We start from the raw sequence: 27563 nt of genomic DNA on the forward strand, positions 1-27563 counted from the left end.
GATCTTCTCTGTACACTAGAATGTCATCTGCAAACAATAAGAGTTTTGCTCCCTCCTTTCCAATTTGGATGCGTTTTTTTTTTCTTTTTCTTGTCTGATTACTGTGGCTAGAACTGTCAAGACTATGTTGAACAGAAGTGAAAGTGGACACCCTTGTCTTACTCATGATCTTACTGGGAAAGGTTTTAGTTTTTGTCCATTGGGTATGATGTTGGCTGTAGGTTTTTCATATATTTCCTTTATTATGTTGAGATATGCTCCCTCTACCCCTACTTTGCTAAGTGTTTTTACCATAAATGGATGCTTGCCTTATCAAATGCTTCCCCCCACATATCGATATGATTATGTGATTTTTGTCATTCCTTTTGTTAATGTGATGTATTACATTTATTGATCGTGAATATTGTGCCACCCTTGCATCCCTGGGATGAATCCCATTTGATCACGGTGGATAACCTTCTTAATGATTGCTGAATGTGATTTGCCAATATTTGTTGAGAATTTGAGTGTCTATGTTCATCAGCGATATTAGCCTGTAGTTTTCTTTCTTTTGTGTGTGTGTGTGTGTCTTCATCTGCTTTTGGGAATAGGATGATACTGGCTTCATAAAAATAGTACGGGAGTCTTCCTACTTCTTGTATTTTTTTCAAATAGTCTGTGAAGGATAGGGGTTAGCTCTTCCTTAGATGTTTTGTAAAACTCTCCTGTGAAACTATCCGGTCCAGGGCTATTGTGTGCTGCAAGTTTTTTGATTACTGCTTCACTTTCACAAGCTGCTATCAGCCTGTTCAGGCTTTCTGCTGCTACTTCATTCAGGTTGGGAAGATTACATTTTTCTAGAAATGTGTCCATTTCAGAGACGTTTTCAAGTTTCTTGGCATATCGTTTTTCATAGTAATTTATTACAATCCTTTGTATTAATGTGGTATCAGTTGAAATCACTCCTCTTTCATTTCTGATTTTGTCTGTATGGGTTCCCTCCTTTATTTCTTGATGAGTCTGCTTAAAGGCTTGTCGATATTGTTTATCATTTCTAAGAACCAGCTCCTGGATTTATTGACCTTTTGGATTGTTCTTTTAGTCTCTATTCCATTTAATTCTGCTCTGATCTTGGTTATTTCCTTCCCTCTACTCACTCTGGGCTTTGTTTATTGTTGTTCCTCCAGTTGTGGTAGATGTAGGATTAGGCTGTTTACTTGAAATGTTTCCATATTTTTCAGAGAAGTCTTTATCACTATGAACTCCCTTGTCAGGACTGCCTTCACTGTGTCCCATATATTTTGGACTGTAATGTGTTCTTTTTCCATTGTTTACAGAGACTTTTTGATTTCTACCTTGCTCTCTTTATTGACCCATTCATTGTTTTATAGCATGCTATTCAATCTCCTATAATTTGAGAGTTTGACTTTCTTTCCTTGAGGCTGGTTTCTAGTTTCAGGCCCTTGTGGTCCAAGAAAATACTTGATACGATTTCAATATTTCTGAATTTGTTGAGGCTTGTTTTGTGCCTTATCACATGGTCTATCTATGAAAATGTTCCATGTGAATTTGAAGTAATATGTATTTTGCTTGAGTTGAAAGCTTCTACATATATATCAGTTAAGTCCATTTGATTTGGGTGCCATTCAGTACCAAAATATCCTTGTTGATATTATTTTTTTTGGGGGGGGGGGAACACCTATCCATTGTCGACAGTGGGGTGTTAAAATCTCCTACTGTAATTGTGTTGCTGTCTATATCTTTCTTGAAGTTCTCCAAGGTTTTCCTTATATATTTGGGTGCTCCTATGTTTATAATGTTTATGTCTTCTTGATGAAGTCTTCCCTTAAGTATTCTGAAGTGTCCTTCAGTATCTCTTTATATGGCCTTTGTTTGGAAGTCTATTTTGTCTAATGTAAGTATTTCTACCCCAGCTTTTTTCCCTGTACATTTGTTTGGAATATTTTTTTCCAACCCTTCACTTTCAGTCTGTGTAGTTCTTTTTTTCTGAGGTAGGTCTCTTGTAGGAAGCATATGTGCGGGTCATGCTTTCTTATCCATTCATCTACCCTATGTCTTTGGATTGGAGCATTTAATCCCTTAACATTTAAGGTTATTATTGGTAGGTGCTTATTCATTGTCATTTTACCCACTTTGTACCTGTGTTCCTGTCTCTCTTTTTCTTCCTCTTCTTAAAGTAGCCCCTTTAGCATATCTTGCAGGCTGGTTTGGTAGAGGTGTATTTTTTTCAGTCTTCTTTTGTCTGTGAAATTCCTTATTTCACCTTCTATTTTAATGAGAGCCTTGCTTGGTAGAGCTATTTAAGGCCAGTATTATCCTAATTCCAAAACTACTTGAAGAAAGTATAAAGGAAAAAAAATTTATAGGCCAATATACCTGATTGACCATACCCTCAACAAAATATTAGCAAGCCACATCCAGCAATACATTAAAAAAGATTATACACTATGATCAAATGGGATTTATTCCAGGGACACAAGGTTGGTCCGGTATTTGCAAATCAATAAAAAGTCACACACCACATAAAATGAGGTATAAAAATAATATGATATCAATAGATGCAGGAAAAGCACTTGATAAAAAATCTAGCATCTATTTATGATAAGCACTCTCAGCAAAGTGAAAATGGAGAGAACATAACTCAGTGTAATAAAGGCCATAATATGGCATACCAACAACCAATCTTATATTCAAGGGGCAAAAAGTACAAGTGTTTTCCTTAAGATGGGAAACAAAACAACAATGTCTGCTTTCACCACCCCTATTCAACATAGTATTGGAATTCCTAACTACGGAAATCAAATAAAAAGAAGAAATAAAAGGCATCCAAATTAGAAAGGAAGACAGAAAACTGTCATTACTTGCAGATGATATCATATGTAGAGAAACCTAAAGATTCTACCAAAAATCTACTAGAACTGACAAATTGATGCAGAAATATGGAAGGATACCAATATTCAGAATCCAGTTGCATTTCTTTTTTTAAAGTATATTACTTTGATTATGCTGTTAGAGTTGTACCATTTTTTCCTTCCCTTTATCACCCTCTACCCAGCAGCTCCCTGTCCTCCAGCATTCCACTCCCCCGTCCCCAGTTCATGTCCGTAGGTCATACATGTAAGTCCCTTGGCTTCTCCATTTTCTTATACCATTCCTAACCTACCCCTTTCTATTTTGTACCTACCAATTATGATTCTTTTCCCTGTATCGTTTCCCCATTCTCCCCCTGACCCCTCCCCACTGATAACCCTCCATGTGATCTCCATCTCTGTGGTTCTGTTCCTGTTCTAGTTTGCTTAGTTTGTTTTTTTTTTTTTAATTTTTTAGGTTCAGTTGTTGATATTGTGAATTTTTTGTCATTTTACTGTTCATAATTCTAATCTTCTTTTTCTTAGATAAGTCTCTTTAATACTTCATGTAATAAGGGCTTGGTGATGATGAACTCCTTTAACTTGACCTTGTTTGGGAAGCACTTTATCTTCCCTTACATTTTAAATGATAGCTTGGCTGAAGAGAGTAATCTTGTATGTAGGTCCTTGCCTTTCAGGACTTTGAATACTTCTTTCCAGCCCCTTTTTGCCTGTAAGGTTTCTTCTGAGAAATCAGCTGATAGTCTTATGGGAACTCCTTTGCAGGTAACTGTCTCTCTTATGGCTTTTAGGATTCTCTCCTTACCCTTAATCTTGGGTAATGCAATTATGATGTGCTTTGCTGTTGCTTCCTTGGGTCCAACTTCTTTGGGACTCTCTGAGCTTTCTGGACATCCTGGATGTCTACTTCCTTTGCTAAATTGGGGAAGTTTACTTTCATTATTTTTTTCCAATAAGTTTTCAATTTCTTATCCTCCTTCCTCTCCTTCTGGCATCCCTATGATTCGGATATTGGAATGTTTAAAGTTGTTTCAGAGTTTCCTAAGCTTTTCCTCAGAATTCTTGTTTCTTCATTCTGTTCTGGTTGTATGTTTATTTCTTCCTTCTGCTCTGAATCGTTGATTTGAGTCTAGGTTTCCTTTTCTTCATTGTTAGTTACCTGTATATTTTTCTTTATTTCACTTTGGATAGCCTTCACGTTTTCCTTCATTTTGTGACCATAGTGAACTATTTATGTGAGCACCCAGATGACCAGTGTTTTGAACTCTGCATATGATAGGTTGGTTATCTCTATCGCTTAGTTGTCTTTTTTCTGGAGTTTTGATCTGTTCTTTTACTTGGACCATATTTCTTTGTCTTGGCACACCTGTTCAGTTGTAAGGGGCAGGGCAACCCACTTTGCTGTGCTGTGGCACTGTATGTGTGGGATGGGGCACAGAGGGAACTATGCCACTTGTGTGGCTCTCGCCCTGCTTTCAGGCACTTCATACACTATCCACAAGCAAATTAGGTCCTTCTGGTGCTAATTCCTGGATGGGTGTGTTTGTGTATGTTCTGGAACCCTGTGGGTATCTCCAATGAGCCCTCCTGTGAGGCTAGGAGTGTCTCCTGCCACCACAGCCCCCACAGGTTTTTACAACCAGAGGTTTTGAGGCTTTCTTTTCCCATGCTGGAACCCTGGCTTGCACAGTCTGTCTAGTTCCCCAGTTGTTCAACCCGGTTTATCCACATGCAAATGTGGGACCACCTAGTCCACCAGCTGCCAATCTTGCCTTTCATCCTCTCTGTCCTAGCTGCCAGTCTCCACCCCTCCTAACAGTCTGGATACATGTTTCTTCTTTAACTGCTTGGTCGTCCTACTTCCACACAGTTTGATTTTCTGGCAGTGCTGGGTTTTTTGTTTTGTTTTGTTTTTAAATTTGTTGTTGTCTTTCTTTTGGTTTGTGAGGAAAAATGTACACATACATCTTGGCCGGAAGGATTGTTCATTATTTTTTAAAATAAGTTTTCAATTTCTTGTTCTTCCTCTTCTCCATCTAGCACCCCTATGATTCAGATGTTGTAATCTTTAAAGTTGTCCCAGAGGTTCCTAAGCCTCTCCTCATTTTTTTTTTTTGAATTCTTGTTTTTTCATTCTGTTCCAGTTGAATGTTTATTTCTTCCTTTTGTTCCAAATCATTGATTTTGGTCCTGGTTTCTTCGCCTTTGCTGTTGGTTCCCTGTATATTTTTCTTTATTTCACTTTGCATAGCCTTCAGTTCTTCCTCTGTGATCACACTCAATAATTTTTGTAAGTATCCTGATTACCAGTGTTTTGAATTCTGCATCTGATAGGTTGTCTACCTTCTCATCACCTTGATCTTTATCTGGACTTTTGATCTGCTCTTTCATTTGGGCCATATTTCTTTTTCTTGGTGCACCTGTTATGTTGTAAGGTGTGGAGCTTTAGGTGTTTGCCAGGGTAGGGCAACCCACTTTGCTATGTTGTGACGCTATGTGTAGGTGAGCAGTCAGAGAGGGAACAAGGCTGCTTGCTCAGCTTTTGCCCCACTTTCAGTCACTTCCCTGGCTTCCCACAAGCAATTTGGGCCCCTGAGGTGCTAGTTCCTGGGTGTGTTGTGTGCGTTTTTGTAGGTTCTAGGATCCCAATGAATCCCTCTGATGGACTGTTCTGTGATACTGGGAGTTTCTCCCACTGCTGCAACACCTAAAGGTTTTTCAGCCAGAGGTTTGGGTGGAACACTCGGCTGCGCACTCTGTCTCTCTCCTGAGTTGTTCCCCACAATGTATCCACTTGCGATTGTGGGACAGTACTAGCTGTCCCATTCTATCAGCTGCCGCCTTGCATGGGTCTTCTCCACTCTAGCTGCCCACCTCTGCCCCTCATACCAGTCTGGGTAAATATTTCTTCTTTAAATCTTTGGTTGTCAGACTTCCATACAGTTAGATTTTTTGGCAGTTCTGGTTGTTTGTGTTTTTAAATTCGCTGTTGTCCTTCTTTTGGTTGTGCAAGGAAGTAAAACATAACTATCTACAATTCCATCTTGGCCAGAAGTCAGTTGCACTTCTATACACCAATAATAAACTATCAAAAAGGAAAACTAAGAAAACAATCCCATTACCCTGCAGGTGTCCTTGGTTTGTTGGAGCATTGTCTTGTAAACTGAAGGGTCATAGAATTGATTCCAGGTGGTGCACATGTATAGATTTCAAGTTCAGTTCTAAGCTGGTGTGCATGCAAGGAGCAGCTGATTGATCTTTCTCTGTCACATAGATTTTTCTCTCATTCTCTCTCCCTTCTTTCCCCTCTCTCTAATGTCAATGGGCATGTCCTCAGGTGTAAATAAAACAAGAAAGAAGAAAAAAATCCCATTTACAATTTTATCAAAAATACATTTACTTGGTAATTTAAAGTCACTGAAGACAAAAATGGAAGAAGATACATATAAGTGGAATCAAACACATAGGAAGAATTAACTTCATTAAAATGTCCATACTACCCAGGCAAGCTATAGATCCAGCACAATTCCTATCTATCAGGATACCAAGAGTGTACTTCACAGAACTAGAACAAACATTCCAAAAATTTATATGGAACCACAAAATACCCTATATACCAAAGCAATCTTGAGAAAGAAGAGCAAAGTTGGAGGAATCATGCAAGTTGATCTGAAACTATTTACAATGCTATAGTAATTAAAGCACCATGGTACTGGCACAAAAATAGAAAGAGATCAATGGAATGAAATAGAGAGCCTAGAAATAGTCCCGTGCTGTTATGATCACTTAGTATTTGACAAAGGAAGCAAGAACATACAATGGGGTAAAAACAACCTATTCAAAAATTGTGTTGGGAAAATTAGACAGATAAATGCAGAAAAATTAAACTAAACAATCTTCTTACACTATATACAAGAATAAACTCAAAATGGATTAAATAATTAAATCTTAGATTTGAAACCATAAATATCCTAAAAGAAAACATAGACAGTAAAATCTCAGACATTTCTCACAGTTATATTTTTTCTGATATATCTCAGGCAAGGAAAACCAAACACAAACAAACGGGAAAACATAAAAAAAAATTTTCCACAGCAAACTGAGAAAACAACCCACTGAATGGGAGAACATATTTACCAGTGATACATATAATCATGTATTGATACCCAAAATGTATAAAGAATGTACAAAACTCAACACTGAATAAAGCAAACAATGCAATTTTTAAAAGTGGGCAAAGGACCTGAATAGAAACTTCTCCAAAGAGTACATACAGATGGTCAAAAGATCCTCAATGACATTCATCATCACAGAAATGCAAAATTCAAACTGCAATGAAATATGACTTCTACATCTGACAGAATGGCTGTCATCAATAGATCAACAAACAGAGTTAGGATGATCCAAGATGGTGGAGGAGTAAGTGGAAGTTACACTAAACCTCCTCCCAGGACCAATCTGGAATTACAACCTAATTGTGGAGAAATCACCTAGAACAAACAACTGAACAATAGTGAGAGAGAAGCCTTATAACCACATAAAGATAGATTAATCAGCTTCAGCACAACATGACTGGTATGGAGTGCGATGGAGATGGGGGAGGGCTGGTGGGGCGCCCATAAGCAACAGCTGAAATGCCAGAGGGATAGTAAGTGGCCAGTTGGATCCCCCTGAGAAGTGTGGGGTCTAAACCCTAAGGTGGGACCCCCAGCCTAGAGCACCAGAGCATGAAAACTACAGAGATAACATCCACCTGTGAAGAACGGCAGGGTTGCTCTCTGCCAGAGACTGACGTCTTGAGATGCAAAGGGCCATTTAAATGGCCAATGCATAAATTTTCATTTGTAGCCACTTACCCTGGGCTCCAATAAAGGGGTGGGGGAGAGTGGACTAGAGACACTTGAGGACATACTGAGGATGGAGGCTATGGGGAGAGAACTGAGATAGCAGCTGTTGGGATCCACGCTGAGTCATCGCCCATATAGCAGCAGCCATCTTGCTGAGGCAGACCATACCCCTCTGAGTGGCAGCAGCCTGAGGGGAAATAACAGCCCAACCCCAGGGGGATTCTGCCCCACCCTGTGGCACTTAAGCCTGACTGCTGAATGCAGAGTGACTACATTAACAGCTGAAGGAGTCAACCACAGACAGAAGATCCCTGGAAGTCTCGAACAGGCTGCCTAAGGTTGGAAGGAGTCACTATCTGACATCACAGGTGGATCCAGAAAAAAAAAAAAAAAAACAATAGTAAATACTACACGCTTCTAAGATGTAATCCACCATTGTCTTCTCCATGATTTGCGATACTCTCCTTCCCATATAGCTTTTTGACATTCATTACTTGTCCTTCAAGTTTGTGCATAATAAGTCACTATTTTTTAGACTATAGTTTATTTCAATCATGATACTTTGCCCATCCCTTCTCTTTTATTTTTATCTTCTTTTCTCTTACTATTTTCATCTGAAATTTTGTTTTCTCCCTTGCTACAACTAGTTTCCATTTCACACATACTATTTCTCCCCCATCCACACTTTCAAAAACAATTTTCTTGTCCATGGTCATCTCACATTCTTTTTATTTATTCTTTATTTTTTCTGTTCTTCAAATACATTTGTCTCCATTTTCACCGTACCACTTTCCCCCGCCCCACCCACCCTGACCTCACACCCTCAATTCTTCCCCACTGCGGCCTTGTCCATGGGGCCTTTCTACACATTCCTTGACTGGACTCTCCTCTTCCATTCCCCCTTACCCCACTCCCTCCTTCCCTCACGTTACTGTTGCATTTGTTTTTTCTTTCAATACTGCTGGTTATATTTTTCTACCTTGTTTCTATTGTTCCTTAGGGTCCACTTATAGGTGAGATCATATGGTATTTGTCTTCCACTATCTGCCTACCTCAAGTTCCATCAATGCTGTTGTGAAGGATAGTTGCTCTTTCTTTCTTTCTGCTGCATACTATTTCATCGTGTAAATGTACTGCAGTTTTTTGTTCCACTCATTTACTGACAGGCACTTAGGTTGCTTCCAGCACCTAGCTATTGTAAATCGTGATGCTATGAACATTGGAGTGCTTCTGCACTTCTGAATTGATGTTCTAGGATTCTTAGGGTATAATCCCAGCAGCAGAATCACTGGGTCAAAAGGCAGTTACATTTTTAGCTTTTTGAGGAAATTCCAAATTGTTTTCCACAGTGGCTGTACCAGTCTGTGTCCCCACCAACAGTGTACTAGGGTACCTTTTCTCCAAAACCTCACCAGCACCCGTTGTTTGTTGATTTGTATATGATGGCAATTCTGACAAGTGTGAACTGGTATTTCATAGTGGTTTTAATTTGCATTTCTCTGATGGCAAGTGATGCTGAGCATCTTTTCAAATGTTTCCAGGCCCTCTGTATGTCCTCCTTGGAGAAGTGTGTGTTCAGGTCCTTTGCTCATTATTTGATTGGATTGTTCATCTTCCTGGAATGGAGTCGTGTAAGTTCTTTATATATTTTGGAGCCCAAACCCTTTTCCGAGGTATCATTGGCAAATATATTTCCCCATACAGTTGGTTCCCTTTTCATTTTGCTGACGTTTTCTTTAGACATGCAGAAGCTTCTTATTTTGATGAAGTCACATTTGTTTATTCTTTCTATTATATCCCTTCCTCTAGGGGACTTATTGGTGAAAATATTGCTGCAAGGAATATGTGACAGTTTCCTCCTATGTTCTCTTCTAGGACTTTCAGGGTGTGACGACTTATATTTAAGTGTTTTATCCATTCTGAGTTTACTTTGGTGTATGGTGTAAGTTGGTGGTCGAATTTCATTTTTTTAAATGTAGCTATCCAGCTCTCCCAACACCATTTGTTGAAGAGGCTGTTTTTACTCCATTTTATTCTTCGGCTCCCTTTGTCAAATATTAATTGACTATAGACACATGGGTTTATTGCTGGTCTCTCTATTCTGTTCCATTGATCTATGTGTCTGTTCTTATGCCAGAACCAGACTGCTTTGATTTAGTGGCTTTGCAATATAGTTTAACATCAGGTACTGTGATCCTCACTATTTTGTTCTTCTTTCTCAAAATTGCTGTGGCTATTCAGGGTCATTAATGTTTCCATATAAATTTTTTAGATGTTTGTTCTATATCTGTGAAATACATCATTGGTACTTTAACAGGAATTGCATTGAATCTATAAATTGCTTTGGATAGTATGGACATTTTGATGATGTTAATTCTTCAAATTCAGGAACACAGTATATGCTTCCATTTATTTCTGTCTTCCTTAATTTCTCGTTTCAGTGTTGTGTAGTTTTCTGAGTACAGGCCATCTACCTCCTTGGTTAAGTTAATTCCTAGGTCCTTTATTTTTATTGATGCTATAGTAGCAAACTGGATTTTTTTCCTGATTTGTGTTTCTGAAATTCCTTGTCAGTGTACAAAAAATGCCTTCAATTTCTGAATATTGACTTTATTTCCTTCTGTTTTGCCAAATTCACTTATTAGATTGAGTAATATTTTTATGGAATGTATGGGGTTTTCTATGTGCACAATCATGTCATCTGCAAACAATGAAAGTCTGATTTCTGTGACTAGGACTTCCAATACTATACTGAATAGAAGTGATGAAAGTGGACAACCTTGTCTTATTCCTGGTCCTAGTGGAAAAGCTTTGAGTTGTTGCAAACTGAGTATGATGTTGGCTGTAGGTTTCTCATATTATGGCCTTTATTATGTGGAGGTATGCTCCCTCTGGCCCACTTTGCTAAGTGTTTTTATCGTAAATGGATGATGTACCTTATCAAATGCTTTTCCCCCATATATTGATATGATTATGTGATTTTGTCATTTTTTTTATGTGTCAGGCTAGCAGCAGACTTCTCAACAGAAACACTACCAGCCAGAAAGGAATGGTGAGAAATACTCCAAGTAATAAAAAGCAAAGGCCTGCAACCAAGACTGCTCTATCCAGCAAGGCTCTCAATTAAAATGCAAGGTGAAATAAGGAGTTTCAGAGACAAAAGAAGGCTAAAAGAATACACCTCCACCAAAGTAGCACTGCAAGATATGCTAAAGGGATGCTTTAAGATAAAGAAAAAAGTGCCTCTTCATTCTTTTTGAGTCGTTTTTCATTTTCTAGCTCTTTCTGGGAGTTTTCCTAACTTCTCCTCCAGCTCACTAATTCAACCCTCTTCTTCACTGAGCCTGGTTTTGATTCCTCCTACTGCGTTCTTCAATTCTGAACTTGTATTCTTCATTTCCTCTTACTCTTTTTTTCCCACTGTTCAAGGTTTATTTGGTGTTTTAGTTGGTATGACACTTGGATAGTTGGATGCGTTATTTATATGTAGCCAACTATATAAATAAAAAAATTATTTATATAATCTTTTTACATTATATGGCAATGTATACTATTTGATTCATAGAGTACACAAAGTAAGATCCTTAAGAACAGTTATGCAGAAGACATACAACAGTGGATTTATATATTGGATCCCAGGATGTGATTGGACAGAAAGAAGTTGGACTAGGCACACTGGGTAAAGGAACCACAAGTTATATAACACATAGTGAACACAAATCTAGTTTGAAGGGCAACTGTAGTATGTGCAACATTGGCAGGTGGTGCCTTTGAGGAGGTGAAACTGTTTCACACTAACCAGTTTAGGATCACACAAGGTAAGTAGCATCCAGCATCAGGATAGAGATGCAGGGTTTTATGAACCATTACTATTTCTGTCTTTAGGAAATTGATGTTTTTAGTGATAGATCAGATAAAAGAGACAATATGCACCACCTCCAACTAAAATCCTCTTGTAGCCTAGATAATGAAGTGGTACATTAGGAGACTTTAAAACTGCAGCTCCTTCTGGATCCCCCAAAGTGCATCTGCACTCTTCTTCAAACGGGCCTCTTCCTCAGGTGTCAGAGTCACCTTCACAACATCTGAGATTCCATTCTGTCCTAAGATGCAAGGAACACTAAGGAAGACATCTTCTTTTATTCCACAGAGACCCTTGATCATGGTGGAAATTGGATGCACCCAGCCTAAGATTCTTCATCATACTTTCTGCTAAATCTGCCACAGATAGTCCAATGGCCTGGGATGTGTAGCCTTTCAGTTTGATCACCTCGTAAGAACGGTCAACCACCTGTTTGTGAACTTCTTTCCACTGTTCCTTATCTGCATCAGTGCCCAAATCAGGGTGCAGAGTCTTTAGGGAGACACTGGCAACATTCACCCCACTCCACACAGGCACACTCGAGTCTCCACGCTCCCCAAAGACCCAGCCATGATAGCTTAATGGGTGAACTCCCAGCCTTTCCCCCATTAGGTAACAAAACCAGGTTGAATCTAGGTTGCAACCACTTCCAATAACATGGTTTTTGGGAAAGCCACTTATCTTCTGAGCCACGTAGATCAAGACATCCACTGGACTGGGAACAATAAGCAATTTGCAGTTGAGACTGTATTTTACAACATTAGGAATGATGAATTTAAAGATGTTCATGTTATGCTGGACCAAATTAAAATGGCTTTCTCCCTCTTGTTGACATGTCCCAGCTGTGCCAATAACCAGCTTGGAGTTTGCCGTCACATTATAGTCTTTCCTAGAGACAATTTTTGGTGTTCTAAGGAAAAGGCTGCCATGTTGCAAATCCCTCATCTCTCCCTTTAATTTGTCTTCCATGACATCGACAAAAGCGAGTTCATCTGCCAAGTCCTTCATTAAGATACTGATAGCACAGGCCATGCCAACAGCATCAAACCCTATTACTGAAATCTTATTCTGGGAGATTTGTTCTTCCTTTAGGAGATTCACAATCAGCTGATTCTTGAGAGCTGCCATATTGGACTTAGAACCAAAAGGAATCAGGTGTGCATGGTGGAAGGGGCCTCAGTGGTGCATGGCACTGGATCTGGACTTGGTGGCAGCAGCTCCAGTCCTCTTACTCTTACTGATAATTCCCAAGTCCTTTTTCATGCTAATATGGTTTGCAGTAAGTTCCTTGTAGTTTCCCTGTAGTTTTTAGTAATTCTCTCTGAGCTCATTGAGATTCCTTAGAACCATTATTTTGAAATCAATTTCTGATAGTTTCTTTATCTCTATTTCCTTTACTTCTTTCTGGGGATTCCTCCTTTCCCTTCAGTTGGGGACTGTTTCTTTGTTTTGCAATTATTGGTGAGACTCTTCTTTTTTTGCTTCTGCTTCTTAAATTGATCTGTCTTGAGTTCCTGACTTTGTGGTATGAACTTCTATGGTAGGAGACCTGTGAGATTCAGTGGTGTCGTCTCCTTGATCTCCTGAACCTGCTGCTCTTTGGACGCTTTTTGTGCCATTTATGTTGGCTCTCTGGAAGCAATTCAGTTTTGATTGTTGTTTGATCATTCTTTGATGGGTCCTACCCTCCAGCTGGTTGACTGAGGGTCACTTAGTCCACCGTGTCTTGTGTATTATTGTGCACGTATTGCCAGAACAAAACCACAAAGCCCAGGAAACAACCCACATCCATAAAAATAGCCCTCCCCTGTAATCCCACTATCAACAGCAAATGAACCAGTATTAATAAGGCTGCAAAACAATTAAGGCTGTTATAAGAAAAGAGAGAAATAAACTATTAGTATAAAATCTAATGACTTATGGGCACAAACCTGATGGATCCAAAAGGACATTAAAAAGCTATGTAGTAAACAAAATATTGCAAATCATGGAGAAGACCACAAGTGGATTTTGTCTCAGAAGTCTCTAGTATTTACTGCTGTTTTTTCTTTCTGGATCTGCCTCTGATGATGTCAGATGTTGACTCTGTGTGACCATAGGCAGACTATTCAAAACTTCCAGGGATCTACTGTCTATGGCTGTCTCCTTCAGCTGTTAATCTAGCCACTCTGCACTTAGCAGTCAGGCTTAGGCACCACAGGGTGGAGCAGAGTCCCTCCTGGGGGTGGTGTTATTGTGTCCTCTCATGCTGCTGCTGCTCAGGGGAATGGTCTGCTTGAGCCAGATGGCTGCTGCTATATGGGGGAGGAGTCAGCATCGGAATCCCACCAGCTACTGTCTCTATTCACTCCCCAAAGCCTCAGTTTCCAGTCTCTTCAAGTGTCTCCTGACCACTCTGCACCTCCTTTAGCCAGGGATTTACTATCTGTGTCTGCACTCTGTACTCAGCAGTGAGGCTTAAGCACCACAGGGCCAGGGCAGAGTCCTCGAGGGGGTGGGGCTATTGTTTCCTCTCATGCTGCTTCTGCTCAGGGGAGTTGTCTGCCTGAGCAAGAAGGCTGCTGCTGTATGTGGGATGATTCAGCACCAGGATCCCACCTGCCATTTCCTCAGTTCTCTCCCCAAAGCCTCCTTCCCCAGTCTCTCCTCGGGTGGTTCCAGTCCACTCTGCCCCCGGAGCCTAGGGTAAGTGGCTGCAAATATTTATGTGTTGGCCCTTTAAATGGCTCTTTGCATCTCCAGCCACCCATCTCTGGCAGAGAGCAACCCTGCCGCTCTTTGCTACTGACTGTTATCTGTGTATTTTTGGGTTCCAGTGCTAGAGGCTGGAGATCGCAGTTTAAACCATGTTTAGACCCCACTTTTCTAATGGTGATCCAACTGGTCATTTAGCTTAACCTCTGTCGTTGCTGCCCATGCGTGCCTAGCCCACCTTCTTGAATCTCTACCATACTTCTTCCCAGTCAGGTTGTGCTAAAGCTGATTATTCTATCTGTCCAAGGTCAAAAGGCTCCTCTCTCACTACTGTTCAGTTGTTTGCCCCAGGTGATTTCTTCACAATTTAGTTGTAATTCTAGATTGGTCCTGGGAGGAGGTTAATGTGACTTCCATTCACTCCTACACTATCTTGCCTCCTCTCATCTCACATTCTTTTAACCACTCAGAAAATACCCATGTTCTCTGTCCACCTTTAGCACTCTTTGCTTGTTGGTTGTGAGTATGGTAGTTGTTGTTCCATGTTTTTCAATTTTATCTCTAGATCTTCACTAATTTTATATTTCAAATCTCAAATTTTACCGTTCCTCTCTCCTACACTTTTTATCTCAAATTTCTGTTTTGTCCAGTCTTAGCCTGTTTTTCCTCTTTCATCCTACACTTCCTCTTCCTTTTTTTCCTCCTTTTTCCTTTCATCTCAAATTTTAACTTTGCCCTGTCTTAGCCTGGTTCTCTTTCTTCACTTTTAGTATTCCATCTCTGTCATCTCCAAATCACTTCCCTTTCCTCTAGACATCTCTTAAGCTTTTCCTTCTTTGTTTTTTCCCTCTCATTCCCATCCCACCTATAACTTTAGCTCAGTTGTTGTTGAATGTGCTGTGGTGGATCTTTCTCTAAAATTGGTTTCTATTTATTTATTATTTACTTTCTTTTTCTTCTCTCTCATTTTATTTTAATTTCTCTTTAAACAAAATACTATACACTTCCCTTCTCTAACTCCATTATGCCTTCTTGATTCCCTTTTGTAATTATGATGTAAATTTTACCATCTCTCTTTGCATTGCCCTGATTCCCTACTCTTATTAGTGCTCCTCCCTCTTCCCTCTCAAAATCACTCTTCTTTTAGTAGGTAGTCTCATATTCACTTTCCTTTCTTATAATAGTCTTAATCTCTTTATACCCTTATTAACACTGGTTCACTTGCTGTTGATAGTGGGACTGCAGGTGGGAGTTCTTTTTGCAAGGATTGGGTTTGTTCCTGGGCTGTGTGGTTTCTTCCAGCATAACAGGATACAAAACATTGTGGGTGGAGTGGCCCTCAGTCAACCAGCTGGATGGATCAAACAATGACCCAACAATAATCAAAACCCAATTACATCCAGAGGGCCAACATAAAAGGCATAAGGACATCCCAGGAGCATCAAGTTCAGGAGATCAAGGAGACTGCACCACTGAATCTCACAGGTCTCCTACCATAGAAGTTCACACTAGAAAGACAGGGAGTAAACAGATCAATTTAAGAATCAGAAGCAAACAAGAAGAGTCTCAGAAATAATGGGAATACAAAGATATAACTGCCAATAGAAAGGAAAGAAAGAGTCCTCAGAAAAAAGTGCTAAATGAAAAAGAGGAAAGTAAACTATCAGATACTGAGTTCAAAACAATTATGAGGAATCTCAATGAGCTGAGTGAGAATTACAAAAAACTATAAGGAAGCTGCAAGGAACATACTGCAAAATAAATCAGCATGAAAAAGGATACAGAACTTGTCAACAAGAGTCAGGAGGAAACAAAGAATACAATTTCTGAAATGAAGAACACAATAGAAAGAATCAAAAGCAGGGCAGATGAAGCAGACGATCAAATCAGTGAACTGGAGGACAAGGTAGAAAAAAATTCCCAGAAAGAGCCAGAAAAGGAAAAAAGACACAAAACAAATGAAGAGGTGTTAATGGAACTCCAGAGCAACATGAAACGTAATAATATGTTTATAACAGGGATACCAGAAGAATAAGAGGAGCAAGCGATAGAAAAAGTATTTAAAGGCAATGACAGAAAACTTCCCTAACTTGAAAAGGGAAAAAGTCACACAAGTCCAGAAAGCACAGAGGGTCCAAATCAAGAGGTACCCAAAAAGGCCCACTGCAAACACACCATAATTAAAGTCTCAAAATTCAAAGACAAAGAGAGAATCTTAAAGGCGGCAAGGGAGAAACAAGAAGTAACATAAAGGGAGCCCAGTACAGCTAGCAGCTGACTACTCAAACAGACACACTACAGGCCAGAAGAGAATAGCAAGAAATATTCCATGTAATGAAAACCAAAAGCCTGCAAGAAAGACTACTCTACCAGCAAGGCGGTCATTTAAAATGGAAGGCAAAATAAGGAATTTCCCAGACAAAAGAAGGCTAAAAGAATACATCTCCACCAAACCAGCAGTGCAAGATCTGTTAAAGGGACTGCTTAAGAAGATGAAAAAAAAAGTGTGAGAGAAAGGGGAACACGGTAAAAAGGGGGAAAATGGCAATGAGTAAGTACCTAATAATAATAACCTTAAGTGTACTTGATTGTATGCCCCAATAAAAGTCATAGGGAAGCTGCATGGATAAGAAAACATGACCTGCACATATTCTGGCTACAAGAGACCCACCTCAGAAAAAAGGACCTACACAGACTGAAATTTAAGGGATGGAAAAAAATACTGCAAGCAAATGGACAGAAAAAAAAAAAAAGCTGGGTAGCAATATTTATATCTGGCAAAATAGATTTCAAAACAAAGCCCATTAAAAGAGATACAGAGAGGGCCCTTCATAATAGTCAAGGAAAGAATCCATCAAGAAGACATAAATATTGTAAACATATACAAACCCAAAATAGGAGAGCCCAAATATGTAAGGAAAATTTTGGAGTACTTCAAGAAAGATATAGACAGCAACACACTTACAGTAGGGGATTTTAACACCCCACTACCAACAATGAATAGATCTTCGAAATTAAATATCAAGAAGGATATTGTGGCAGTGAATGTCGCACTAGATCAAACGAACTTAACGGATATATCCAGAACCCTTCATACCAAAGACACAAAAACACATTCTTTTCAACTGCACATGAAACATTTTCAAAGATAGACAACATTACAGGACACAAAACAAGACTCAACAACTTCAAGATAATTGAAATCATATCAAGCAGTTTCTTGAACCACAAGGGCTTGAAACTAGAAATTAATCTCAGGGAAAACACTAAAAAACATTCAAATTTGTGGAGAGTGAATAGCGTGCTATTAAACAATGAATTGTTTAATAATGAGATCAAGGAAAAAATCAAAAAGTTTCTGTAAACAAATGAAAATGAACACACAACAGTCCAAAACCTATGGAATACATAAAGGCAGTCCTGAGAGGGAAGTTCATAGCTATACAGGCACACTTAAAAAAGATAGAAATATTTTCAATAAACAACCTAATCCTACATTTACAAGAACTGGAGGAACAACAACAAACAAAACCCAGAGCAAGTAGAGGAAGGAAGGAAACAACCAAGATCAGAGCACAATTAAATGACATGGAGGTTAAAAGGAGAATTAAAAGGATTAATAAATCCAGGAGCTGGTTCTTTGAAATATAAAAAAAAGCAAAATATCTTTAACCAAACTCATGAGGAAAAAAAGAGAGAGGGCCCAAATATATAAAATCAGAAATTAAAGAGGAGAAATTAGAATGGATACCACAGAAATAGATAAAAAGGGTTGTAAGAGATTATAATGAAAAACTATATGCAAAGAAATATGACCACTATTTGAAAAAGACAAATTTGTAGAAACATATAATCTTCCAAAACTGAATCACGAAGAAGCAGAAAGTCTGACCAGACCAATAACAGCTAGTGAAATTGAAGCAGTAATCAGAAAACTTCTGGGACACAAAAACCATGTACTGTATGTTTCACAGGAGAATTTTAGAAAACATTTAAGGAAGAGCTAACCTCTATCCTTCTCAAATGATTCCAAAAAGTCCAAGAAGAGGGAAGATTCCCAATTCTTTTTATGAGGCTAGCATCACCGTAATTCCAAAACCAGATAAAGACACAACAAAGAAAGAAAACTACAGGCCAGTATTCCTGATGAAAACAGACTCTTAAATCCTCAACAAAATATGGGCAAACCGCATCCAGCAGTACATTAAAAAGAACCTACACTATCATCAAGTTGGATTCATCCCAAGGATGCAAGAATGGTTCAATATTCACAAATCCGTAAACTAATACATCACATAAGTAAAAGAAAAGACAAAAATCACATGATCATATCAATTCATCAGGGAAATATGATAAGGTACAGCACCCACTTATGATAAAAACACTTAGCAAAGTGGGAGTAGAGGGATCATACATCAACATAATAAAGACCATATATGTGAAACCTACAGCCAACCGCATACTCAATGGGCAAAATCTAACAGCTTTCCCACTAAGATCAGGAACAAGAGAAGTGTGTCCACTTTCACCACTTCTATTCAACATAGTATAGGAAGCTCTACCCACAGCAACTGGACAAGAAAAAGAAATAAAAGGTGTCCAAATTGGAAAGGGGGAAGTAAAACCGTCACTGTTTGCAGATGACATGATATTGAACACAGAAAACCCTACAGACTCCACCAAAAAACTAGCTGACCTAATCAATGAATTCAGCAAAACAGTGGGATACAAAGTCAAAATTCAGAAATTGAGGGCATCTTTGTATAACAATGGTGAATGGATAAAAAAGCTGTGGTATATTAACAATGCAATACTACTCAGTCATAAAAAAAAATAAAAGGAAATCTTACATTTTGTGACAGTATGGATTGACCTGGAGCCTTTTATGTTAAAGGAAATAAGCCACTTGGAGACATTCAAATACCACATGCTTTTATTTTAATATATAGAATCTAATGAACAAAATTAACAAATAGAAAGAGACTCATAGATACAGTGAACAGACTAACAGCTGTCAGAGGGGCAGCTGTGGGAGAGTAGGGTAAAAGAAGTGAAGGGGTTAAGCAAAAAAAAAAAAAAAAAAGAACTAATTAAACAAGTTTTAAAAAACTACCTTGAGACAAATGAAAATGAAACACAAGTTTTCAAAATGTGTGTGCTGCAGCAGAAACATTTCTAAGAGGGCTGTTCACAGCTATACCAACCTACATCAACACACAAGAAATATTCAAAATAAACTATCTTACTTTTACCTAAAGGATCTAGAAAAAGAACAACAGAGAAACCCCAAAATAAACAAAAGGAAGGAAACAAATAAGTTCAGAGCAAAATAAATAAAATAAACTAAGACCTGCTTCTTTGAAAAAAATGAAATTGACAAACCTTTAGCAAAGTCATCAAGAAAAAAAGAGAATCCCCAAAGCTAAAATCATAAATGAAACATAAGTTACAAAGGACAGCACAGAAATATAAAGACTCATTAAAGAATACTACAAAAACTTATATGCAAACAAATTAAGCAATTTAGATGAAATGGATACATTTGTAGAAGCATAGAACCTCCCAAAACTGAACCAGGAAGAAACAGGAACTATAACTAGATGGTGTATTAGCAACAGAACTGAAGCAATACTGTTGGGAAATGCCCTGCTTGATTTCAGGAACTGTAACCCTGTAGACAAACTTGAGGGCCCCAAGACTGGAAATAATCAGAAGGCCTTGAAGAAACAGGCTCCTGAGGAGACATAACCTTTCACCCCCACCGCCACCCCCACCCCTGGCAGGGGTGTAGCTCCTGCCTCTCTGCTTTGCCATGGAGGACTGGGCATCAATGATGGGTAAGACCCTTTGGTGGGGAGGGGCAACCTAAGACAGATCTCAGTCGGGTATTGGCAGAAAACAAGAAATTGGGGGATACGGAGAAAGGGCAAAAAGGCCTGCACCTCTCGGCTTGGTTTGGACAGGGCTGAAGTCCTCACTATAGTCGAAAAACAGTCTCCTTATCTCTTGGTGGTTCCCTCCCCACACCTGGCTCAGGCTTGAAACAGTGCAGGAATCAGCCCAAAACAGATCTGGTGATTCACGGGGAAAGCAGGCCTAAAAGTAAATTCTTTGAAGTGTGTTTTCTTCTTCCCTCAGATCTCTGGCCAGCTCATGCTGTGAAGGACATTTACATTATTTACAAACCTTACCCTATACCCTAATGAGGGGCTTTTATGTCTACTATGCCCTTATCTTTAGACTCTTTTGTTTATACTGGTCTCCTCTCAGACCCAGGTAAATCAGTGTATTCCTGTCATTTGTCTTCTTAAAGGCATCATATATTCTCTGTGAAACTTAACATACTAATGTAATGAGATAACGTATGCTTTCCTGTTACCTAGCCCCACTGATAAGATTCTCAATAAAAGCCTTGGAACAAAGGGCGAAGGGGTCTTCCCCACTAGAGGGATGTGCCACAGGCTTCTACACCAAGAGGGATGTGCCCCAGTCTGCTCTCCAGGCAAACAGAGAAGTGGTTGCAACAATTTGTGTTTATTCCCCTCATCCGTGACAACCCCAGGACAGGCTCTGTGGGATTCAGAGCTTTGCTCCCATCTCAGCTGGCCGCCGCCGGTTTCCCACAGATTCAGAGAGCACCGCGCTCCCTGTGAAACACTCCTTCCCCCTGGCACAGCATTTGCTACCTGGGCTGGGACGAGTGGCGACCCCAGTGGCGCTCCCTTACAGCGGCATGGCCTGTCTAGCGCTGCGCAGCATAACACGATACTAAATAAACAAATAAAAAAACAAAACAAGTCCAGGACCACCAGACACTTCTCAGGTAAATTCTATCAAATATTTAAGGAATTAATACCTATCCTTCTTAAACTATTTGAAAAAAGTTGAAGAGAAAGGAACATTTTCAAACACATTCTGTGAAGCCAACACTACCTGATTCAAAAACCAAAAACATTATCAGAAAAAAAAAAAAAGATACAGGCCAATATCCTTGATGAACATGAATGTAAAAATTCTCTACAAAATATTAACAAACTGAATTCAACAGTACATTATAAATATTATAGAATATAATCAAGTAGGATTTATCCCAGGCATGCAAGAATAGTTAAATTTCCATAAATCAATCAATGGGATACATTAAATTAACAAAATGAAAAATAAAAATCATATAATCATTTCAATAGATGCAAAAAAGAATTTGCCAAGTTCAACCTCCTTTTATGATAAAAATTCTTAACAAACTGGGTACAGAGGAGTACACCTCAATAGAATAAAGTAAATATATGAGAAACCAATAGCTAATATTATACTCAATTTTAAAAAGCTGAAAGATTTTCCTCTAAACCACCACCAGGGCTTCCAATACTATGCTAAATAGAAGTGCTGTAAGTAGGCATTCTTGTTTTGTTCCATTCAAATTGGAAAAATAAAAACAAACTCTCGCTATTTGCTGATGACAATACTACTACTTATACACACTTTAAAAACTCCACCAATAAAACTGTTAGAACTAACAAGTGAATGCAGTAAAGTTCCAGGATACAAAATCAATATGTAGATACCTGTTAAGTTTCTATATACCAATAATGAATATATAGAAGGAGAAATTTAAAAAACAGTCTCATTTACAAATCAAGTATAAAATACTTTAAAATAAATTTAACCAAAGATATGAAAGACCTGAACTCTGAAACGTTAAGAGATTGCAAAAAGAAACTAAAGAGGATACAAATATATGAAAGGATATTCCATACTCATGGATTGGAAGGATTATTATTGTTAAAATATCCCTAACTGATTCAACAATATACAGATTCAATGTAACCCCTATTAAAATACCAGTGGCATCCTTCGCAGAACTAGAACTAATCTTAAAATTTACACGGAACCATAAAAGAGCCAAAATAGCCAAAGAAGCCTTGAGAAGGAACAAAGTGAAGTGTATCATACTCTGTCATTTCAAATTAAACTACAAATCTACGATAATCAAAACAGTACAGTACAGGTATAAAAACAGGTATATAAATCACTGGAATAAGAAAGAGGCCAGAGACAAGTCCTCACTTATATGCGCAATAATCAACAACAAAGAAGGCAAAAATATACAATCGGGTAAACACAGTCTCTTCCATAAGGACTTCTGGGAAAAGATACATGCAAAAAGTGAAACTGGACTGATCACTTCTTATATAATATAAAGAATGAACTCAAACCAGAATACTATTTCTAGAAGAAAATATTGGCAATAAACTCTTTGACATTGCTCTTAGAGGCGTCTCTTTAGATATGTCTCCTTGGGCAAGAGAAACAAAAGAAAAAAAACAATCAAATGGGACTATATCAAACTAAGAAGTATTAATATTTACACAGAGAAGAAAACCATCAACAGAACAAAAAGGCAACCTATTAATTGGGACAAGATATTTGAAAATGATACTCCAATTAAGAGGTTAATATCCAAAATATATAAGGCACTCACACAACTAAACACCAAAAAAACAAACAAACAATCTGCTTAAAAAATGAGCTGAAAGAGACCTCCAAGATGGAGGCCTAGATAAATATGCCTTACCTCCTTGCACAACCACATCAAAATTACAACTAAACTATAGAACAACTATCACTCAGAACTGGCAGAAATCAAGTTGAATGAAGGTCATGCAACCACAGAATTAAAGAAGAAACTACATCCATCCAGACTAGTAGGAGGGACAGAGACGTGGAAATGCGAAGACGTGGAAAGGGCTGAGTGTGGCAGATAAAAGTCAGGAGGGATATCTTGGGACTGAGGGGTCCCAGGCCCATACCAGGCCTCCCAGGCCAGGGTTCCAGTGCTGGAAATATAATCCCCCATGGCTTCTTGCTGTGAAGACCAGTGGACATTGAGTCAGTGGAAGAAACTGATGGATTCCCAGGCAGTTCCTCTTAAGGGGTCCACTCATGGATTCATTCCGACTCACTCTCATTGAGCTCCAGCACCAGGGCAGTAGTGTGAAAGGCATAAGTAGCACACAGGGAGAACGTGAAGTGTCTGACATCAGTGTGAGAGCTGGGAAACAGCTTTCTCCAAGACAGAACAGCTGGCAGAGGCCAGTTGCTATTGCTCCTCTTCTGAGCCCTACCCCTACACAGCCACAGAGTGCTGCAGGCACCATATCTGATATTCCATCAACCTGGCTAACACTGTTTGTCCTGCCCTGGTGATTTCCTTATACTCTACCCCACCCAACATCTGGACCCACCCATGTGGTTAAGAGTGGCTTTTCCATATGAATGACTTGTCTTGGCATATGCTTCTGCTGTTTCTAAATCCTCTCAAACAAGCAGCAGTTGTCCTCAGGGAGCCTCTGTACCTTGCTACATGGTCCCAGGCCAGGCACTGAAAGCAGTAGGCTTTGGCTCACAGCCTGGACTCACTAGGGCAACTCCAAGTCCAGCACAAGAAGCAGCCAGCTGCAGACTGCTTTACAGCTTATGCCATGTGGCCTCAGACAGAATACAGGTGGGCACCAGAGCCCTGCTGAAGTAAGTCCTGCTCTGTGGAGTGGAGCCCTGCACAGCTGATCCTCCACAGAGGGTGGAGGTTGGTGGTCAGTGGTCACAACCAGTCCTTGCAGCTGACTGGCTTGGCTAAATCACTCCCATTGACCTGCCAACAGCAAACAAGGCTCAACTACAAGAGGAGGATGTGCTCAGCCCACATGGAAAGCACGCATTGAGTACCCAGCTTGGGTGATATGGGAGGCTGTGCCACTGGACCCTATAGGACACCTACTATATAGGCTACACTACCAAGGCAGGGTGGCACATCACCCTCACATCACCCTGCTTGGCCCCGGAGGATGGCTGGTTAGTCAATGATGGGTAAAACCCCTTGATAGCAGGGGCAACCTAAGACAGGCACAGTCACATAGGGGCCACCGGGGAAGGACTTGGGGGACATGGAGAAGGGGCAAAAGACCCTCACCCTTCAACTTTGTCATGGCCGGAGTCCTCATTCTGTCTGAAAGAAGTCTCCTTATCTCTTGGTTGCTCTGCTCCATCCGCCTGACTCAGGCTTCAAACAATACAGGAGGCAGGTATAGCCCTGATCTGGATCAGGCAGTTCCCAGGGGAAATTAGACCAGGAAAAGGAATGGATTAAATCCTATGAAACCTACTTTGCTATTGAGTACTGGTGTTTGAGGTCTGAGCAAAGGATAAGTTTATCTTCCCCAGGATTTAGAGCTGAATAGGCATCACCCTGTCTACCAGACTCTGACCTGAGGCAAATCTCTGTGTTCCTTCAATTGTTATATATGATCTCTATCTGTTTTCTGTAAATATAGCCTTTAGGCATTGATTGATAAGCTTTGCAAAGCCACTTCAAGAGAAGGGCCCAGGGCATTCTCCACTGGAGGGAATTGCCACCCCTTTTCCTGACAGGCAAATTGTGTCTGGTACAGTTTATTTCTTCATCCACAGTGGCCAGGGCGGAAGCAGGGCTCTGTAGAATGGGATAACCCCTCTCATACAAGGATGTTTCCGTAAGAGTGTCAGCTGATTTCTCAAAAAAGTTTTGCAGACTAGAAGTGGTTGGCAAGAAATATTCAAAGTGAGGAAAAGCAAGGACCTACAACCATGACCACTCTATCCAGCAAAACTATCATTTAGAATTGAAGGGCAGATAAAGAGCTCCCCAGACAAGAAAAACCTAAAGGAGTTCATTATCACAAAACCATTATTATATGACATGTTAAAGGGACTTATTTAAGAAAAAGTAGAAGATCAAAGGTATAAATCATAAAGTGGGAATAAATACATATCTATTAAAAACTGAATTTAAAAAAGACTAAAGAAACAAGCAGAACAGAAACAAAATCAGATATGGAGACTGGTTTGATGGCTGCCAGATGGGAGGGGGAATTAGGGGAATAGGTGAAAATGTAAAGGGATTTAGAAGCACAACTTGGTAGCAACAGAATAGTCATGGGAATGTAAAGTACAGTATAGGAAATGGAGAAGCCAAAGAACTTATATGACCCATGGACATGAAAAAAGGTGTGGGGATTGGTTGAGGGAGTGGGGGCTGCTGGGAGGAGGAAACACTGGAATGACTGTAATAATATAAACAATAAAATATACCAGTAATTTTAAAAAATGAGCTGAAGACCTGAATAGAAAAATTTCCAAAAAGGACATATAGATGGCTAATAGACACATGAAAAGATGCTCAACATCACTAACTACTAGGGAAATGCAAATCAAAACCACATGAGATATCACCTCACACCTGTCAGGATGACTATCATCAATAAATTAACCACTAACAAGTGCTGGCAAGAAGTGGAGAAAAGGGAGCCTCTTACACTGTTGGTGGGAATGTAAATTGCTACAACCACTATGGAAAACAATATGGAGGTTACTTGAAAATTTAATATTTGACCCAACATTTCCACTTCTGGTTATTTACCCAGAGAAGACAGATACAATAATTCAATAACATACATGCAGCCCTATGTTCACTAGACCATTACTTACAATTACCAAGATATGGAAGCAACATATATATCCATCAACAGATGAAAGATGTAATTTGAAAGCAGACATGCACACAAGAATATTACTCAGTAATACAAAAAAGAATGAAATCTTACCATTTGTGACAACATAGATGGACATAGAGAGCAATAAGTCAGACAAAGGCAAATACTGCAGGGTTTCACTTGAATGTGGAATCTAAAAATCCAGACAAATGAATAAACAATACAAAACAGAAACACCCAGAGATACAGAGAACAAGCTAACGGTTGCTAAAGTGGAGGGAAGTGAGGGAATGCATAAAAACAAAAATAGATGTGCACAATTAGCTCTTCGTGAACTAGTTTGAGCCAGCTCTAGCACAATACTGCAAAGTTACGTTATTTTAAAAAAATCCTCACTTGAATATATGTTTATTGATTTTAGATAAAGAGGAAGGTGCGGGGTGGGGAGTGGTGAGAGAAAAAGAAACATCTATTGGTTGCCTCCTGTATACATCCTGACCAGGGTCAAACCTGCAACCTAGGTATAATAGCCCTGATCAGGAATGGAGCCCACAACCTTTTGGAGTACAGGATGACACTCCAACCAACTGGGCCACCAGGTCAGGACTATGCAAAGTTACATTAATAGGCCTCTGCATCTGCTGCTTAAAAGAGCCTAACTATTATAGGACTGCTCAGGTTCCTTTAAAAATTGAAATTCTAGTTTTAATTCTGTATATACACTAGGAAAAAAAAGACCACTGTTGAATGCTAGTGATTGGGGTGTTTCAACCATTGAAACATAAGCAGCCTGAATTAGGTGTTGAACCAATAAAACACATGGATTGTTTTATTATCGCACAAACCCCAAAGGAAAGCAGAGATCTACTTCCTAGGTTGCTAAATCCACATAGTATCTAACCCTGAAGTTTAAATACTATGTTTAACCTAACCAAAAAAATCTTTTTTCAATATGACTATAATAAGGAAAATAAAAGTTAACCATAAACCCATGTTCAAAAACACATGATTAACAATTTTATAAAAGAAAATCAGACAATATAATTAGAAAACAAACAGTGAAGAAAAGACAGATCTGATGATGATACATTAATATACATAAAGAAAATATCCATGCTATCACCATCCCATCAAGAAATAACACTGCCAGTCCTCAGAGAGCCACTCCACAATGGTTCTTTTCTAATTAAACCCTTGTCCCTCTGCTCTGACTTTTATCTAATAATGTCCTTTCTTTTATACTTAAATTTATGCATCCTTAACAATATGGTTTAATTTTTCCTCTTATTTCATAAGATCTAAATGGAATCATACGTATGTACTCTTTCAAGTCTTGCTTCTTAGACTCAATATTATTTCTGTAATCACTGAAGTTGCTACGCATGTCATTTCTTCTCTCTGATGTACAGCATTACATTGTGTAATCATGCAACAAATATTAATCTATTCTCCTGCTGATATTTCCATTGTTTCAGTATTTGTTAATGAAAAAGAAAAAAAAAAAACCACTTTAAACATTGTTACATGTTTCCTTAGCAATTTCTCTAGAGCACAATACCTAAGAATGGGATTGCTGAGTCACAGAAATGCATTTAAATCCTCTTGATGAATTTAGCCCTGGTTGGTGTGGCTCAGTGGACTGAGTATTGGCCTGCGAACCAAAAGGTCGCTGGTTTGATTCCCAGTTGGGGCACATGCCTGGGTCACAGGCGGGTCCCCCGGTGGGGGGCACACAAGAGGCATTGGATTGGTGTGTCTCTGG

General features: G+C 39.2%; 2 protein-coding genes across 2 annotated transcripts in view; both read right to left on the reverse strand.

Annotated features, from left to right (window-relative positions):
• NINL (ninein like) overlaps positions 1–27563 on the reverse strand; it is a 216209-nt gene that overhangs the window by 105769 nt on the left and 82877 nt on the right. The gene's annotated exons all lie outside the window — the stretch shown is intronic.
• Positions 11708–12725, reverse strand: LOC129081792 (L-lactate dehydrogenase A chain-like). Its single transcript, XM_054587461.1, is given in 2 exon segments — positions 11708–11899; positions 11901–12725. Coding segments are annotated over 2 exon segments (999 nt in total). The 5' UTR covers positions 12708–12725.

The sequence above is a fragment of the Pteronotus mesoamericanus genome, unplaced genomic scaffold, assembly GCF_021234165.1.
Source record: "Pteronotus mesoamericanus isolate MK-2021 breed Mesoamerican mustached bat unplaced genomic scaffold, CSHL_Meso_final scaffold_118, whole genome shotgun sequence".
Lineage (NCBI taxonomy): Eukaryota > Metazoa > Chordata > Mammalia > Chiroptera > Mormoopidae > Pteronotus > Pteronotus mesoamericanus.